Genomic DNA, 19,463 nt, shown 5'->3' on the forward strand with positions numbered 1-19,463 from the left:
TGACCATGAGGGATTACTAACATACCCCCTTCACTGCATTTACTGTTGACATCAATAATGAAGGAAATGGCTCAAGTATGCAGGAAACAGCTCATGTCCCAGAAATGCTGGGACTGTTGTCCCCAAGTATATGGGAGCTAGCTGCAAGCATCCTACTCCATCCCAGTCATAGGTTGCAGGCTTGTGTCTATACCTTTCTAGGAGTCTTCAATAATTGAATCTACTGCAATATGGGCAAGGGGAGGATATCTGTGAGGGAGGAATGGCTTAACTTTTTAGTAGCCACTACTCTTCAAGGTTTAGACAATTAAGTGAAGAGATACTTTCAACCATTCATTCACTCAACAAATATTACTAAGGACCCACTACAGATCAAATACTTTGTTTGGTATTGGCTAAAATATGGTCCCTAGAAGAGGTTACAGTTTGGTAAAAGAGACAGCTGGTAAACAGATTCTCTCAACATAATTTGGTAAATATTATGATAGGAGATAAGCATGAAATACTGAGAACACAGAAAAGTGGATTCAGCTTGGGAAGGAGAGCAGTGAAGACACCCCAGAGGAAGTGTTTAGCACGATTCAGAGTTAGGAAGATGATAAAAGGAACAGTATGTGTGGGAAGACCTGGAGGTATAAAATGCCATGGTACATTCAAGAACCTACAGAGCATCCCGTAGAGTTGAACGCAGGGTCCATGGGAGAGGAGCCAGAAGAGGAGGCAATTTTAGATTGGGTCTAAATGATGCTGGGTACCCCCAGGAGGCTGTACTCATCTCTAAAGATGTCTCATGTGATCAAACCTGAGGGAAAAACTGAGATTGAGGTTGGCTCTAGAGGTCAAAGTTCGATACCCATCGACAAGGAAGCTCCCTTTAGAAAAACTGAAAGCGACAGCCACATAAATTTTCCATGATGCAGTCCTTCTGGGCTGTGGATTAGGAGAAATATGACAGGGGAAGTAGAGCAAAGGCAAGTTTCCCTGTAAGCGGAAACGAGGTTATAAAAATAGAGTGCCAACTGCAGGGCACTCTACAGTGGTCTACCCTATGCTTCCATGTCTTTATTCCTGCTCTGCAGCCACTTGGCAAAATTACCAAATACCCTCTGTGAGCGAGATTCCTTATTAGGAAGCCTGGGGCATTAAAAAAGAAACTGCCCCCTTGGCAGAGGGATGATAGCACAGCATAAACAGATAAAGGCATGGGTTTTAGAGTTAGACAGATCTGGTTTGAATCTTGGTTCTGTGCAGGCTTAGATCAATTGCTCGGCTTCTCTGAATCCCAATTTCCTGTTCTGTAAATGGTGATGTACACTATGTAGAGTACTTGTCAGTATCAAACAGAATATTATGTTTAAACCACAGAGAAGTTCACTGCCTTTGTTTATATCTAGTAGATGCTCAATAGATGGTAGCTATTCTTAAAATACTACCTGTTATTTATAATGTTGCTTTGAACTCAAAGCATTTTTAAAAATGGAATCTCGGGTATTCCTTACAATAAGCCTCTGAGGTAAATTGGCAGTGTTTCCATTTTACGAGCAAGAACTGAGGGTGGTTTCCAAGTGACTTCTACAATGCAGTAGGTTAAGGGAAAATTGACTGCATTTGACAGATGAGGCGTGATGCCTTGGATATAACAAATGCTCAAAAAATGCTGCTGGGCGAGTGAATAACAAAAGTCTGTAAACACAAATGAAAATGGTAGGCCTTGGAGGATTAGTTGGAAGCTGTTGAGAACTTTGGAAGTAATCTGAGGGATGGACAATGAAAGGGAGTATTATGCCAGAAGGTGGGAGGTAAAAGGTATGTGACAGGTCAAGTAAGTCACAAAGGGGTGGGAGTAGGGGACAGAAGGGAGAGGATCTGTGTGAGGAAGCCATGGGCAATTGGAGTGGTTCAATGGGCAATGTGGGGAACGTCTCGAAAGCCCCCACTGAGTCAGGGTCGGTCTATCAGAAGCCATTAATGTGCTAGTTATTGAGTCCCTCCTATAGACTAGGACACAATGAAGGGTTTCTAAACAAGAAAGAAATACTGTCTCTGAGGAAGATGATTCTAGCAGCTGTGAGCAAGACGTCCTGGCAATCAGTTGAGCCCCTGTCGTTGAGCCCACTCTGTGCTGGTCACCTTTGCAGGCCATCTCATTCATCTTTACAGCCTGTGGGAAATCATCTTTGTTTTATAAATGAAGAAATTGATGTTTACAGAGATTAAGTAACTTGACGATGGTCATAAAACTAGTAAGTGAAAAAGTTGGGGTCCGAAACCAGGCAACACTGAAGCCTGTGCTTTTCCCATGTCAACACTCTGCCTCCCCAGTGAAGGAAAAGGAAGTCAAAATAAGCCTGAGGGGGATGAGCTTGGGGTACGTGACTACCTCATGACAGCAGTCAGGAACTGAGAAAGGAGACATTTCTGTAGAGGAAGATTTCTGGGGTTCATTTTTGTTTTGCTTATGAATTGTCCAAATTTTAAACATATGTATGCAGGTGGGGTGACATCCAAGTGGCAATATCCTATGGACAGCTGGTAATCTATAGGGGGAGGGGATGGGGACAGGGATGAACGCATGCTGAGAAGTCATCTGCAGACAGGGGGCAGGTGTCTGAGATGGAAGAACGGACAAGCTCCGTTTGGAGGGTAAGTGTGTTGGAGTAAAACACAAGGGGACAGGACTGAAGGTCTTCTGGGTGTCTGACAAGCTAATGACAGTGGGGCAGGGAAAAAGAAGAGCAGGTCCCACCTATGTGAACAGATGGTCACCTGCACACAGGGCCTCTCTGGGTGTAGGTGTTTCCCAGTGCTGGCTGAGATAATCCTCCTTCTGTTCAGTTCTTAAAACTTACTCATTTTTCAAGGTGCAACTCAAATTTCCAACTTAAATTCCCTGTGGGAATTTAAACTTTTCATCTCTGTAACTCCCATATGGTTAGCATTATGCTTGGCATGTAATAGGTGCTAAATGAGTATCTGTTGAGCTGAACTGAACAATTAACGAGAGAAAATCTATTTGGGAATGATAGTTATTCTTTCTGAGTCATATCTTCTTCATTTGTGAGGTGGAATAATCATTGTTAGGATTAAATAAGATATGTAGGTAAGGCATTTAGTACAGTGCCAGGAATATGGTTGTTCATTAACTGGTAATTGTCATTAGCTGGCAGAAACTTGGTATACATAATAGGAGCCTAGGGTGAAGAATTTCAGGCAAGTAGGAATGCTCAATGTTTCTAAGGCCCTTTGTGTCTCACAGTTGACACATTCATTCTCTCTCTCTCTCACACCCACACGTGCATGCACACGTGTGCACCCATGGTGAGGGATGTTGTTAAGCAAAATATAAAACTCCTCTACTGATATTTTGTCGTCCCCCCCCCTCCCCCCCGTAATATAAGGAGGAAATTCTTAGTAATCTAAATTTGGTCCTATAGCAAATAGTTGAAATGACTTTCATGGTTGGTTGCATGATTCAAACATCAATATTGTTAGGAATTTTGATTCCAGCTAGATAACAGGCTCACCTGCATGTTTTTAGTTTTTATTAAATTCTCTAAGTAAAAGTGTGTCTGCCCCACAGTTTGGTGGCTACTTTGGGAGAGAAATATGGTACCCAAGATTCCTAGAATCAGCAAGCATCCCATTGTCCTGCCTATCACAGACAGAAATCACTACTCCCTCACACAAAACCCCCTCTGTGATAAAACAAAGCCGCCTGTGTGGCAGGCCTTCCCAACAGAGAACTCTCTCTCTCTTCCGTGAGACCTGAGGAGGGATGAGGAGACAGAACAAAGACCTGGCATCTGCAGCACGATTGCGCGAAAAGGGCCCAGGGTTTTCAATGATCAGACAGTTTACTTTCATCATAGCATCTCCCTCCCGGTCAGCAACTTTCTCCTCACCTTTGGGCCTGAGTGTGAACCCAAGGCCTTGAGTTTATCCACTAGAATGAGGACTCCAAGAAGCGAGCCTCCTATTGGGAGCTGTGGCCCAGCTTCCTTAGGACTCGGCTTCTCTGGAGGCCAGGCCCATGGGACCTTGCTGCCTGCCCCTCTTCTGCCCTTCGTGGTTCAGTCCTCTTGTCACTGAGAAGCCCAACCTCTTAGGCTCTGCTCTCCGCCCCTCACTCCCCTCCCCCACCCACACACCCACCCCTTTTCAGGACATAAGGGACCTTTTCTATTTGCAGAGCCTGAAGAAGCTGGTTGCCAAGGTGACAGGAGCAGGAACAGCAGGGAGCTTGCCATGGGGGAGGGGTTTTGCCCCCAAACAGCTGTCAGTGAGAGCAGTCCCAGCTGGGACTAGAGCATTTGCCTGCTCTTCTAGGAAACAGCCCTCAGGAGAACACATTCCCCTCTGCTGTAGTCCCCCCCCAGCTCCCCCAACAATGAGTCTCCACTGGTTACTTTCCCCGGGGGCAACCAGCCAGCCAGCTCAAAAAATACTCCAATAACAAACAAAATATGTGGGTCCCCTCCCATCCCCCCCCCGCCCACGCGCACGGCACGCACACTTGCTCTTACTGTTCAGTTCATTCGCAGTCGGTTGGCTGGGCAGAAGGCTAGGAGTCACCTCTGCCTGGGAAGCTGTGGAGCCCAGGGCAGGTGCTGCTCCGGGCTGCCCCACCTCAGGTCATAGGGGTTATTTTAGTCTTTTTTTTTTTTTTTGTCGCAGAGGCCCTGAGGGGATCTGCAGCATCCTAAACCTCCCCCTGCCTTCCATTTGGGAGGTGGTGTGTGTCTGTGGGGGGTGGGGGGTGAGGGGTGGTAGTGGAACCATAGTGTTTACCAGAGGAAGGGGTGAGAGAAGAAGGGAAGAAGAGGAGGGGACAGTGGGAAGCAGGAACAATGCAAAGCCTATTGAATGGTATCTCTGAGGAGAGGGTCTTTGTGGTCCGCAGCTCACAGCTGCTCAATAGAAAGTTCTGTGGAACTACTGGTCTCTGTACTGCATATAGCCACATACTATTAGTCTCAGGCCACACCTGGGACCTCAGCCTGTCACTCACCGGTGTTCATCTTTACAAGGCTCAAGAGAAGAGAGCCCTCCCCTAGACTCTGTAAACCCCAGGACAATCTTAGACCAGTCAGGTTCTTTGAGCTTCGGGTCAGGAATAAGAAAGGCAGAGGAAGGCCCAAATTACTGTAAGAACTGAAAGAAGCAAATGTGGCTTGATGATTAAGAACCAGGATCTGACTCAGCCAGACAGGGAATTGGTTCCCAGTTCTGCTCTCGGGTTTGTAAATTGCATAAAAAAGTAGACGAAATGCTAACTTGGGGTCCTTGCTCTAGTCCAAGCTGCTATCAACTCACTTTAAGAACCTCATTCTTTACCCTTTTGAGCCTCAGTTTCCTTGAAAGGAAGAGGCAGGACTGATCTCTGGAGAAAGCAATGACACCTGGAGCCACAGAGCAGTGAGGCCTCTGCAGGGAGGTGCCTCCCTCAGCTCTGTAGTGACCACTGGAGGGCAGAGACCAGCCCTTTGTCCTTGAAACCTCAAAAGGGCAAATAAAAGACTAATTCAGATTCTTCCCAGCTCTCTGTCATGACACTCAACTCGTACTCTGTCTCCAATACCTTTGCCTACTTTGTCTGTTGAGTAAACTACTCATGCTTCAGGACTCATGTGCCATTCCTTCTGAGGGACAGCTTCTCTGACCTATCCTGCCTGGTGCTGAGATGACCATCTGTGCTCACACTTACCTCGCATGTACTCCTACAATAGGATTTATGAAATCGAATTTGCTTACATATCTGGCTCCTTCCTTTTGACTGCATACTCTAGGTAAGAAATCATATTTTGACCATCTTGGTTAATCTAGTAAGAAGTATATCGTAGGTTCTCAGGAAAGAAAAAATAGACTGGATGGTAAAATGGTCTGGATGAAGAAGAGGATCATTCTCTCTTCAATGCAAAGCCATGTGGTCCGCCACTATATTTATTTCTGTGCTGTAACAGCTTGGTCTTGCTCCCTAGACTGATAAATCAGGCTTCTAGGGCTCTGGGCAGATTTTCTCATTAAAGATGACATACAAGAGGCAGTGCTGGGAGAATTTTAACAGGTAGGGAAAGAAGTCTGGCCCCAGGGAATAGTGATTCACACCTTCAGAGAACTTACCTCATGAGTAACCTGCTGGAGTTTTTCTGCTAGATACAGTCTCAAGCGCTACCCCTCACTAGCAGCCTTTCTTGGCTCCTCTCCCCAAGGCTAGGTAGTGCCTCCTGTTTCTACAGTGCTCGGAGCTCACACATATTACAGCACGCATCACGTTGTACCACACTGTACTTCTCTGTCCAGGCTCTGCCTTCCTTGGAGGGCGAGACCCCAGTCTTATTTAGCTTGGCTTACCCAGAACTGGCAAATAGCAGTCAACAAGTATCTGCTGAATGATGAGAAAATAAACTCCCCACTTCCTCATCTCCTTGTGTGGTTCTTACATGTCTCTGGCCAGCCCCGATCCTTTTCGTTGACTCTTAGAGAATTTCAAAATAGTCTCACTGCCAATGTCCACTTGAGGTTAACAGCTATGACGGTACACTCCAAGATTCACCATTGTGCCCATTGTGAAGAAGGACTCATTTACTCCAACCTATGTGGCTTCCTTCTTAAAAGCTAGACTAGAAGCATGAAATAGAACCAGGAGCTGATGAGCATCCCAAGGTTGGAAGAGGGGAGAGAGAGACACACATGGCTGGTATTTTTAGCATGTCCATGGGAAAAAGGAAAGTTTGAAAGTTTTCCCTGACCCACAGTCCTCCTGAGTTTTCTGGGATAGGATCCTTCTTTCTGGAGCCCTTACCTGGTGCAATGAGGGGGTGGGTAGCCACAGCGGGCACCATCCGGTTGAGCCCAGCCCGGCCCTCCAAGCTCCCTGGCACACTGCTGTTGCCATCTCCTTTCTTGAGAGGCTCCATCACACTGTCAGTTATGCCAGTCTTGGCACCTGCAGGGGAACCCTGAGCAGTGTTTCTGCCTTGTGATGGGGTAGGCAGAGGCTGGCTACCACCTGGTGTGGTTTTCAGGGCCAAGCTGGGCAGGACAGGCTGAGTGGGGGTAGGGCCCGAGGCTGCTGCAGCTGGTGTCTGCTGTGTTCGGAGGGTCAAGTTCTGTACCTGGAAAAGAGGGATCTATAGCAGTCCAGAGAATGTGGGTAGGGGCAATGCCAACAACGCGACTAAGATAAGGAAGGAGTTAGGGATGGATCCAGGAATGGCTGAACAGGATAGTGGGTTGTAAAGTCAGAGAGGAAGAAAGAGAGAATGAGTTAGGGGCTGAAAAAGGAACCAGGAGCATGTGGAGTTTCTAAAGGGGACAAGAAAGTGCTAGTGCTCGGATCCATCAGCAGAAGAAACTGAATTCTGAGAAGGGAAGACTGCCCAGGCTTGGGGAGAGGCAGGCGGGTCAGGCTCTCTCTTCCTTCTGGTACCTCCCCTCTTCCCTCAAACTATTAGGATGGGAGGCAAATCACTTAGAAAGAATTCCCAGATACAGCGTGGCATGGGGCTTCCCCAATTGGAAAAGGACAGGGCAAAAGTGAAAGTTAATTGACAAGCAAGGCTGAGGCAAAGGATTATCTTGTTCTCAGAATAAGGTTTACGAGGATTTGGGCCTGCTTATTCAACCTGGTCCCTGGTGCCCTCTGCTGGACACACGGAAGCTGTGCCAAACTTGCATTTGACAAGTCTTGACAACCTTGCTAAGCGCTCTCCACGTGGTCCTCACTCTGTAGCTGGGGAGGGGGGAGATGGGAGTGGGAGGATGCTTCTCTCCCCAGGTGTCCATAGGATCCTTACAGCCACAGCAGTATCTATGTGCTCCCAGCAGGAGGTAGGGACCCAAGACTCATCTTTGTTCCCTCTTCCATGCCAGTCCCTCTCATTCCTAGAGGTGCCAGCATGTGTAACCAGAGCAGGATTTTCCACTTAAAAAGCAACAACAGCAGCAGAAATTACACTGGGGAGAGTGTAAGATACAATGGTAGTGATGACCACACATTCATTCATTCCTGGCTGTCGTGCTGGCCTCAGCATGCTGCTCTCTGACTCCTGACTTGCGTTGCAGGAACAGAGTCAAGGGTGGCTGAGGCCTTCTCAGCTGGGAATGAAGCAGCAAGTCTGGGAGCACTGGGCTGTCCTGTCTCCCACCTGTTTTCCTAGACGATCCCAACCTTTCCAAAGCTTCAAAGCTCCACCAGGGCTTGGGCCCATACCCAGTATCAGTACCCCTCTATGGGGGTGCCCACCCTCCTGCCCTCCCACAAGCATGGAATCCTCACCTGGGCGGGGGTGGGGGGCCGGGCGGGGGAGCCATTGCCGAGCTCAGGCTGCACAGTAGCGACGGTGGCCGTGGGCGTGAAGATGAGCTGAGGGGACAAAGGAACAGTGCCGCCTAGGCTCCTAGCTACCTGCACCAGGTTACCTGGCTGGGCCTGGAATCACAGGAAACGAGGCGCCTTTTACCTGCCCAATGTGGGCTCAGCCACAGGACAGAACAGTTTAGCCAGGGAGTAGATATGGGGAAATGGGGAGGCGAGATAGGGGAGGAGTCTGAGGGGATCACCTGGAAATCTCAAGAGGCTTATGGCAACCAGACTCAGCTGGGCAGCAAAGTGGGTACTGGGGGAGAGCTGCTCTTGGGCTGCACTCAGGTGGGGTTTACTGCAAAGCCTCTGGGGAAGAGCTCATCCTAGAGGGGACCTACATTCACAGGACACCCTGCAGCTGCTCTTTCTACAGCATCCTGGGGAGCAGGGACCCTGGGGTGAGACAGATGCCATGCCCTAGGATCATTTTCTAAGTCTAACCCACTCCTGTTGGGGTCGGAACAGGACTCAACTCCAAAAGGGATCATTTGGTCATTTTAAGTCAGATTTAGATTCATGTGTGAGTGTGTGTGTGTGTGTGTGTGTGTGTGTGTGCACGCATGCGTCAGTGTGTAGAGACAACAGTGGCAGTGGGAGCAGAGAGCCTAGAGTTGTACTTGTGTGTTTCCTTCCACAGGGTGCAGGCTACATGAAGGCCTCTGCGTGACACTTCCACCCGTGCGAGTCTAGCTTGGCGTCCCTGAGGGCGTGCTGGAGTCTGACAGTGTGCTTTCCCCAGAACCCTGTGATGTACCTACACCTACTCCTCTGTGCGTGTGCGCCCTGCTTTGGGGAGGGAGGCAGATAGGCTTTGAGACTCCAGTTGGGGTAGTTTAGTAGGACAAGGAAGTGAGAACACTGAAGACAAAGGCAGGCGAGGGTGGTGTCGCAATGTGGCTGTCTGGTTCACTAGAGAAGTGGAAGTCTATTCCATATCGTATGTCTCAGAAGCTAGAATTGAGCTGTACCTTAAAGGATGAACTCAAATTCAGGAACAGAAGTGCCTGGAGCAAGACCAGAAAGCTCATAGTGTCAACTTCTGGCCACAGGAGCAAAGGGAGGGGTAGGACTGGCTTGTCTTCAGGATACTGTGTCAAGGAGCTCAAGAGAGAAATCTTTAGAGTGGGAGAAATGAGACTGGACTCACAGCAATGTGAGCCCAGTGTAGAGCTAGATGTTATGCCTCTTGAGGAGCATGCCGATAGTTTCCAGGAAATTCTCCTCTTAGGTTCCTAAGGCTTTCTGCACCCTCATGGACAGGTCTAAAGGAGAGATGCCAGGGATGCATGTCCAGGGCTGATGCCATCTGGAGTACATTTGGCCCAAATGAGCCACCTGATTGATGGCTGATATGGTGACCCTGAGTAGAATGGGGGCCTGGCTGGGAGGGCAGTGGAGACAGCAGTGTGACCTGAAGCTGGCTGCCACCTTCGCCATCTGAACTGGAGCGCACCTTTGACCTCTGAGCACTAGCAATGACTGTCAGGGAGGTAAGACCCCATTTCTGTAGAGTACATGGATGTTCATGCACTTGCTTATCTTACGTGGCTGAGTGTACTGACCATTTGGGCATGGACTCCTGCATTTTCAACCCTAATTAATTTTAAGGAGCGGATTCTGTTAAGAGGACAGTTGTTTTACTCTAGGAGGGGAAGGAAAGGAGGCATCATGGGTAACTTTATTTCAGCTTGGAACCCCTCCTGTCCTTGAGTGAGTGAGCCTAAACCAAAGCTCCCGTGCGGCCTTCCAGGGGGTCAGAACAGGACTCAACTCCAAAAGGGATCATTTGGTCATTTTAAGTCAAATTTAGATTTTCTTTATTCCACCCTTTATTCCCCTTCTTCATTCCACCCTTATCTCTCGCCAGTTGTTCCCCAGTGCTTCTTCCACGCCCTTCACTAATCCCCACCCTTCTCTAACCTTCCAGCTCCTGACTTCTCTGCCTGTTCCCCACTGGCCCACCTGAGCCATGGCCCAGGCTGGGTACTCACCATCTGTGCCCTCAGATACATCTGTGCTTGGCTTGCAGTCAGGGCTGGAGAAGATGTGTTGCCGAGGAGCACAGCCTGCTGGGCGATGCCCGAGGCTGTTGCTGAGTTGACACTCTGAGCCCGGTTGATGAGCTGGGCTGCTGCTGGGGAGGCTGCCAGATTTATCTGATGGGAGAGACACAAGCAGTAGGAAATAGGAGGTTCTGCTGGTTAACTTTGTGCCCCACCCCCATCCATTTCTTTCTCTCCCTCTCTTCTGTCCCTTGGTGGATTCAACCTTCTTTAGGACCACCTCTGGTCCTTGGGCCCTGGATCTTCTGTGCAGGGAGGATCCAATGGGCAGAGACCTGAGCTATGAACAGAAAGCCCTGACATTGGGAAGATGACAGGGAGTTATTAAAGTAAGGGTTAGGAAAAGGCAAACCCTTTTTTCCTGGAAAGAGCAATAGAATCCAGCCATGATTCTACATGGTTAAGGATTCACCATAATTGGGTCTGCGAGCCTGCAAGCATTTTGGACAAGGAGAAAGGAGCTGGGCCCAGAGCTGCAGGCTCCTCTTGCTGCTCCCCATCCTACTCACCGAGGATGACTGGGCTGGGGCCTGTGCGGACACACTGCTGCCTGAAGTGCCTCCTTGTCTGTTGGCCACCAGGCTTGCCTATAAAAGAACAGTTCTAATCACTAGTGTCCCAGGTCCCTCCAATGATGCTCCAGGCTCTCACCTTCCAAGGAAGTGCTACGGGGCGGTGGTAAGGAGTCAAACCCCCATTCTGTCCCACCCGTGTGACCTCAAGCAAGTGCCTCAGTTTCCTCTTTCATGAAGTAGGGATAATAACAGTGTCTATCTTGCAGAATTGCTGGAAGGATGACACAAGGCCAAGCATGTACGTTTAAGTTCTCAAACAGCTATGGTTGCTCTCAAGGTCTCCAGCTCTCTTCAGCCCTCGGTTCCACCCCACTCTGCCACATCCGGCTCACTGGTCCCTGTGCAGAGAGCTCTGCACATAACGTCTGAGACGTGCAGCCTGCTGTCCTCCCCTTGGCCACCTTCGTCTCATCCTTCACGTGTCAGTGTCAACGCTGCTCCAGCAGAGACGCCTTCCCTGGCCGCCCAATCTCAGTCATCCTTGCTGCAAGTCACAGCACTCCACTCTTCTCTTTCACAGAGCTTATCACGACTAAGATATTCAGATGTTTTGTTTCCTTGTCTATTTGGGTTTCCGTTTCCTGGCTGTCTTCCCACTATAAGCTCCAAGAATTCAGGGTCCATAGTATTCTCATTCAGTGTCTGACATGAACTTTGGCATACTGTAAGTGCATAAAAAATTTTGTTGAATGAATGAATGAATGAATGAATGATGAGTTTTTCTCAGCCACTAAGAATAGACAGGCAAACTGAATGGGCAATGGCCTTCTCTCATGGACCCCTCCTTGACACTCGGTCCCATGCCTGTGGTGTGGCGATGTGGTGAGGAAGGCCTGTCCCAGCCCTCCTTCCTTGGGCTGGGCGGGCTAAGAGTTCCAGCTGCTCCATTCGTGAGCTCTGTGTGACCTTGGGCAAGGTGCTTAACCTCTCAGAGCCTCTTTCCTCACTGCCAAAGGATGCCGATGGCATCAATACCCACTTCACGGGGTTCTGTGAGGATCCAGTGAGAGGATGCATGGGGTGCACTTGGGCAAGGCCTGCTTCTTCCCCTCTTGCTTTGCAACGACTGCGGCCCCGGCGGCACCGGCAGTGCTCCTGGAGTTCCTACCTGCTGCACAGCCGCCAGGCTCTGGAGCTGGGCGCTGCCGAGGTGCTGCTGCTGAAGTGCCGCCGTCTGCAGCATGAGGTGCTGCTGCTGTGCCGCGTACATCTGCTGCAGGTACTGGGCTGCCGTGCTGGGCTGCCTGTGCAGGGCCTGCTGGATCACCTGAGGGCGGGGAGAGGGCAAGAGCCAGTGCTATCGATGGGCCAAACAGCTCGCCTGCTGCACACCCACCGCTTGCAAAAATGCCTTGTCAGCCCCATCTCTCCTCAACTGCTCAGAAAAGGACACCGGGTCTGTGACCACCACCGCAACCAATCGCCACTCTCAGGGAGGTGGGGAAGCATCAGTGTGCAGAGCTGTACGCATTTCTGCCTTGTTTATTTTGCATCTCTTCAGAGCACGTGCTCCTCTGTTCTTCCCTAGTACCATCTGCCCCTGTGTCAGCTGTCCCTGTGGGGAAAGTCACAGTAGTCCCAGCACTGCTCGGATCCACCCTCGGGGCAGTGGGGAGGCTCAGGGAGACAGAAGTCTTTTAGCCTCCAGTGACACTGCGTCCCAGTCCAGTAACACTCCCCTTCTCTACCATTCTTCAGCCTGAGATGAGGGTGATTGGAACACAGGGGCAGATGATGACAGAGAGAACCAAAGTTCAACAAGGCAGGGAAGGAAAGGGGTGGGAGGAAAGAGACAATGCAGAGGGGGCCTGGCAACACATCAGCTTCAGCAACACAACCGCCAAATTAAAACTTACCCGAGGGCAACACCCTCCCGCTGGGGCCTCTGGGCAGACTTGGGCGGCTTCCCAGGGTCTGCCCCTAGCTGCCTGGGAAGTCCTAAAAGTCCCTTTGAAGAAGGCCTCCTTGCCCTTGCCGAGCAGGCCAATGCCACAGGGATGATGCGTTTCTCTCTTATTCTTTGCCTCCTTCTCCTCATTGCTCCCTCTTTTGAGCCACCATCTCCTACTCCCTGGCCTTACTGCCATTTCCTCTTTCTTAAGGGGACTGGCTTGGCCACAATCTCTAGGAAGCAACAATAGGCTCTTTGATCCCCTTCCACTGTTCAATCCCAAGCCTCGCCCCCACCCTCAGGAACAAAGAAAAGTGAACGCCTTTCCCGCAGCCCTGAGATCCTGTCTTCTTCTTGTGAGCCCTGGAGAAATTTCTTCTCCTTCTCCTCCTTGGTCACCTCCTGCCATCTCTTCCCAGCTCGATGACCTACAGGAGCCCTGGCCAGGCTCTGGCCTACTTCTTGCCCTCAGCTCCCCTGAATCCCTGGCCACAGGGCTGCTCCCGAGCCTCCAGACTGGCTCTCTCTGGCTCAGTGTGGTTTCTAGGGCTGGTGGCTCTAGGACAAAACCGTTGGGCTCAGATTTGAGGTTCTGTGAAAACGGGCTGATTCACAGATACTGCATGGGCCCTGGGGTCCCCAGATACCCCCGCCCCTTCCCAATGCTTTCACACCCTTCCTTCAGTGTATTTTTCCTTCTGAGGATCCTGGTTTACATGAACTTGGTTCTTTTTATTCTTGTTCTCCCCAGAATCCTTTCTTCTCATTCCCTTCACTTAAGTCTCTCTATTTACTTAGACTCCTGAGAGAACCTCCCAGCAGTCCCAAACGCAGAAGAGATACTGCAACTCTTCCTCAGCAGAGGATGTCAGTGAAGAATTAGCTTCGGCGTAGAACACAACCATGGGTCATGTCATCTGCCAGAACAGAAGCCCCAAATCCTTTTCACTTAAAGTCGTGATGACAGGCAGAAGGGCCATACATTCTAATGTCAGATGCTAGAAACTAGAGCGAAAATATTCACGTACAAAGTGGCCAGAGGCTGGATGGGGGCTGCGGGTGGCATGGATGGGTGCAAACAACAGGGTATCATTTAAGTGTGAGGCAGAGCTACCCGGGGGACGGGAGATTCCAGAGTATTTGATGGCGCCTTCTTTAACTGGATTTTTCAGGCCCCTTCACTCTCCACTGTGGCTTCTCTTCTGTTTCTTAATCTGGGTTTAGGGCCAAAGCAGGATGAGGTCACTTGTCTAGTACATCCAAGCGGCAATAGTAAAGTTACTTAGAGCAAACCCTTCTCGGCTATAGTCTCCGTTTTCTGACTCTTTTGTCCGGGAACCTCAAACAGATGTGGTAGTGATTAAGAATACAAGTTTGTGGGGAGAATTAAGTTCAGCTTTTCTTTCTTTACCTGAATGACCTTGGACAAATTACTACCTTCTCTGAGGCTCAGTTTTCTCAACTACAGAACTGTACCTAATAATAACCATTTTCACAGCTGGAGGAGAAGATAAATAGGGAAAATGCTTTTATAGTGCTGGACACATAGCAGATGGCAATGCATGGTCCCAGTTGCATTTTCAATTAGTGTGATCACCTGGAAGGCCTCAGGGATGACACTTTGTGAACTGCTGCTTTCGGAAAGAAGGTAAAAAGTTGCGAAGATGAAGGATTGGTTTGGGGTTCTTTTTTGGTCCTCTGTCTTTAAGAAACATATTTATTACAGGGCAATAGTCACTTAGATCATGGGTGTAGGTTGCAGCTGAGCTTCTCCCTTCCATTTTCTGTTCGTTATTATTACTTGTCTCCTTACACTTATACACACCTATCTTCCCAAAGTAGTACTCTGGGATCCAATCACCAGGTAAAAAAGGAATTTTCCTGACCTGCTAAGTATTCCCACTTTCCCCAAACTTCCTTGATTGGACCCATCTAGCATCACTTCTCCTCGAATTACACACAAACAAATACCAACTAACGCTCTCCCTATGCCCATTCTAGATTCGATACACAGGTTATTTTGCCAGACCCTGCTGACATGTCCTTCTGGCTAGCCCTAGAAATGATCAAGGTCTGCAATCCCTGGATCGGCTGCAATCTTACCTGCACGGTTTGCCGGTCAGGAATGCCACCGTACACAGAAATCTGGGGCCCAGCGGGGCGGCCACTTCCACCACTGCTGCTACTGACCCCACTGGTACTGCTGCTGACACTGGCACTGCTAGATGTATGGGGAGCTGGCAGCTCATTCTCCATGGCCTAGAGGACGGCCCAGTCAGGGCACTCAGATGGCAGAAGAGCAGGCGGATGCTGGGAGAAGGGAGGCAGAAGCGAAATGTTAAACAAATACTAGAGAACACACACATATGCATGAGTTTCCCATCAGCTTGTAGGGGGACGACTTCTGAACTGAGGTCCTGAGACATACCTGTCATCAGAAGGACAAGGCCAGGTGTGTTCACTAGGCAAGATTTGAAATCAGGTCTGCCTGATTCTACCGTCTATGACCTGTTCATTCTGCTGGAGGAGGCAAAGCCAGCCAAGGAGGTGGACGTCTTATAATGGTCTTACTGGTAGCAGTGACCTTAGGATCATCTCTCACCCCATCCACCTCTTCATCTTTGGGATGGAGACACTGAACATCAGAGAGCTAATTATTTACCATATTTATACATCCAGTTAGTGAAAGAAACGGTATTAAAAATTTAGAGATCTCAGAAGCTAAGCAGGGTCAGGCCTGGTTAGTACTTGGATGGGAGACCACCTAGGAAGACCAGGTGCTGTAGTCGTAAAAAAATAAAACAGTAAGGGATTGTAAACTGACAAGGTCCTTGCAATCTGTGAGGTCAACCAAAGGTTGCCTCACCTGAAAAAGAAAAAAAATCTAGAGAGAATAGAATTAAAGAGGCAAATAAGGAGGGAATAAACTAAACTGAAGTGTTTATTCTGTTTGTTTTGTTTTCAAAGCTGGAAGAGCTTCAAGTGCATTTGGAGTTTGTTTTCTCTGTGAAGTAATTACTGAGTGCTCTCTGATCTAATGCCGAGCAGGTTGAGCAATTGGGTTAAAATTGCAGGTTTTAGAATTAGAAGACTTGAGTTTGTGTCCTGGCTCTGCCACTGACTAGCTGAGAAACCTTGGCAAGTCACGCTTCTCTGTCAGATGGAAGAGTATGTGGATTGTTGAGAGGATAAAGTAAAATAATGATACAAAGTATTCAGCAGAGTGTCAGGCACATACTGAGTGCTCCATAATGAGCACTGGCTGTCCTGTGGTTATTAAAATTGTCCCCGGCCTGGTTCTCACTATCCGGTTCTAATAGAGCAATCCTCTTCCAATGTGGAAATGGCAGAGCCTCTTGGAACCTTCTTTCCCAATCATTAGGAGTGCCAGAAACTTCTTCAGGGACATTTCTATGATCTGGAAACCACACATCCCCTTGAGGCTACGTGCTTGGAACTGGAGAGAGGCTAGGAAGGAGTGGTGAGAAAAGCATACCCAGATCTGGGTTTGAGGTCCTCTCTCTTTCTTTTTTCATGCTATTCCTAAACTCTTCATTAATATATATATATAAGCTTTTCCTTCTACCTATTCCTTCCTACCTCTAAAAACAACACTTGTCATGCATCACAGACATTCAATTCTTTGCTTGCAGGTTATACCAGTAGAGGAAATAATATACTAATGAGAGCGTTGATTAGTGCAAATAACTAAAATGGCCATTAATGTCCTGTTATCATCTTCCCAAAGCGGCTTGGTTTGGGGTTGTCAACATTCCTCAAGGCTGTCCTCTTCTGACTGGGTGGGTTTCATCTTGGGCTGAAAAAAGTGTGAGCGAAGACTGAAAAACAGGAATGTTGAAATGAGGAAATCAATTTACTGACTCCCAGGGGGCAGTCAGTAACCTGAGGTTCAGAGGCCTCTGGCTCCCAGGCAGCGTGCCAGCCTGCAAACAGCGCTGTGGCCGGGTCCTTTGGCAGTAGTTCTCCTGACACTTGCATGTCTGCTTTTACTGCCACAGGGAAAAGCCCTTGGCCATGAATTCCCCTTGAAATGCATCCAGTTCTGGGCCTCATTATGGCTGCTCATTTGTTAAGGGTACTTATGATGATAACAATGATACAGGAATCAAGGAAACGTGTTAAAATTCACCTTCTCTTCTGTTCTAAAGGATGGAAGGGTAGGCTGGATAAAAGTGGTAGGAGGCATACTTCATGATCTTGCAGAAATAGACAAACTAGTTGTATATATAAAGCTCAACTGAAATTTTTAAGGCTCACCAAGCAACAAGTCAATAAACAAGAGTTATGTTCAAACATGGAACCCCAAGTCTCCTCTTGGTTAAATGTCTCTCATCCCCAAAGTGCTGACCAGAATTGGGTTTCAGTTCTTGCTTTTCAACCTAACCTAGGAAATGTCACCTGAAGTACTTATAAACATAAAAAATAAAATGGGAAAACAGGCCAGCAGCCACAGTATATTAAGGACAGGGTGATCTACATGCTGGATGATCAAGCCTCAGCTCTCTACTTCCTTCTTTTGCAGCAGCTTGGACAGACCTTGTGTACAGTGCATACTCAATCCTTGTGGACAAATAAAACAAAATTCTGAAGTGATCATGGCATTCCTGTATAAAACTGCATAAGCAAGGACAGCAGCCGCTCCCCACGCTAAGGCAAGTCTCTTAGCAGCCTGGGGACACAGGCACAGCGCCTTTCCCGAGCTTTCCGGCCCTCCTGTGTCCTTCCTTCTGCTGCCGGGCATGCCCATGCTTGCCCTCCCTTTCACCACTGTTCTCTGATGGCTGGCTTCCTTGCTGTAGCCCCCATCTCCTGTGTGCTCACACTCACCTCGACTGTGCTTGAACTCTCCTGAATACGTGCATGTTCCCCCCCTCACGCTCCTCTTGCCCTCATTCCATTGATCCTGACTGGTTACTCTGGTTTACTCTGATGAGCTCTCTCTATTCCTGACCTCTTTGCTCTCTCCTCACACTCTGTCCTAGTCTCGCTCGCCCTTGACTGACTTCACTTTGCATGTGGCTGGCTCTGTGTCTTGGTCCCTTGCCTCGCATGCTCTAGATCTCTCTTCTCTCACTCGTGACATCCTCAGCCTGAGGATCTCTCTCCATGCTTGAGCAAGCACATCTTCTCCCTTTCATTCATGTACATATACGCTCTCTCACTCTTTAGATAGAGCATGCCTCCTCCACCCCTCTCTCTCCCCTTCTCTCTGGCTTGCTCTCTCTGTTTTGGCTCAGACTTTTGATAGCTGTAGCTGTCTCTCAAGAGTACCCTCTCTCTCAGTCACTCATGCAAAGTACAGAGGAAGGAAGGATAGACTTTGCCTAGGGGATTAAACACTTCAGAGAAGTAACATTTGAGCTGCCTGAAACGACATTTTCTCTGCTTTCTCAGCATAAAGCTGCCCCATCTCACCTCCTCATCTTTGTCAACCACTTCTAGAACCTTTCCCAATCAACAAGTTCCTAGTTTCCCCACAATCTGGTGTCTATTGAGCATCTGCCATATGCAGGCCATTCTTGCTAAGTACTGGGAATGGTAAAAAGGTAGAAGACACGAATCCTAATTTTAAGGTTCTTAACTTTTGGAGGTATGTCAGAAATGTCAGGACCTAAGGCCCCTTGCCCCAGAAGACAGTGCACGGACAAATAAAAAATGTGCTTACATTTGTAGGGGTTAATGAATCCCTTGAAGCCTGTCCATAACTGCAGACTAAGGAGCTCTGTTTCTTAGCTAGGTAGGAACTGGGCATGAAGTACAAATTTAAAGATAAAAATAATATTACCCACCATATGCTGAGTTCCAAATGAGTGATTGAGACATTTGCTAGTGTTCAGAAGAGTGATGTATTAAGGAACCTTTGTCATTTGATAGATGGAAAATGGAGAAGGGATTACTGTAAACTTCAAAATGCCAAGATTTACACTACTGCTGAAGAAATAGTTACCTTCCCTTTGGGCATTCTCTGGTGGCCGAATTTTCCTAGAAGAGGCAATGCGTTAAAAAAAAGAGCAGGATAATCCTAGTTTTAGGAATACCAGCTCTACGGTTACTAGTTGTATGGCCTTGGGCAAAGCAGCTGACCTTTCTGAGTCTTAGTTTTCTAATCTGTAATATTAGGTAATAATAATACCTATTTGAAGTGGTTGTGAGTATGTGTGTGAGGATTAGTCTTTAGCCTCATTCTGCTTTTCTATTTTTATATTCTATGATGTGAGTCCACTGCTCTGGTCTGGTGGATCTGCTTTCTTTTTCCCAAATACCACATACTTATGCTTACCTCTGCTCTTTAATTTTGAAGTCCAATTTACGTATCTTTTCTTTGGTGGCTGCCACATGCAAGAAACCATTGCCTAATCCAATGTTATGAAGATCTATACCTAAGTTTCCTTCAAATAATTTTATAGTTTTAGTTATTACACTTAGGTCTTTGATCCATTTTGAGTTAATTATTGTATGTGGTGTGAGCTAGGGGTATGACTTCATTATTTCTTTTAAATTTCTTTATTGTGGTAATAGATATAACATAAAACTTACCCATTCACAAT

General features: G+C 48.1%; 1 protein-coding gene across 3 annotated transcripts in view; it reads right to left on the bottom strand.

Annotated features, from left to right (window-relative positions):
• The window catches only part of PHC2 (polyhomeotic homolog 2), a 93,020-nt gene that overhangs the window by 32,381 nt on the left and 41,176 nt on the right, over positions 1–19,463 (bottom strand). The window contains exons 2-7 of one of the 3 annotated variants that reach the window (XM_016150531.2): positions 14,998–15,204; positions 12,112–12,270; positions 10,938–11,015; positions 10,357–10,521; positions 8,279–8,431; positions 6,803–7,115 (exon numbers count right to left, since the gene is read on the bottom strand). In XM_016150531.2, coding sequence (XP_016006017.2) covers positions 6,803–7,115; positions 8,279–8,431; positions 10,357–10,521; positions 10,938–11,015; positions 12,112–12,270; positions 14,998–15,150 — 1,021 coding nt within the window. In that variant the 5' untranslated portion in view covers positions 15,151–15,204. The remainder of the gene's footprint in view (positions 1–6,802; positions 7,116–8,278; positions 8,432–10,356; positions 10,522–10,937; positions 11,016–12,111; positions 12,271–14,997; positions 15,205–19,463) is intronic. The other 2 variants (XM_036237560.1, XM_036237916.1) reach the window with 2 other exon arrangements.

Source organism: Rousettus aegyptiacus, unplaced genomic scaffold (genome assembly GCF_014176215.1).
Source record: "Rousettus aegyptiacus isolate mRouAeg1 unplaced genomic scaffold, mRouAeg1.p scaffold_m13_p_1, whole genome shotgun sequence".
In the NCBI taxonomy this organism is placed as follows: Eukaryota; Metazoa; Chordata; class Mammalia; order Chiroptera; family Pteropodidae; genus Rousettus; species Rousettus aegyptiacus.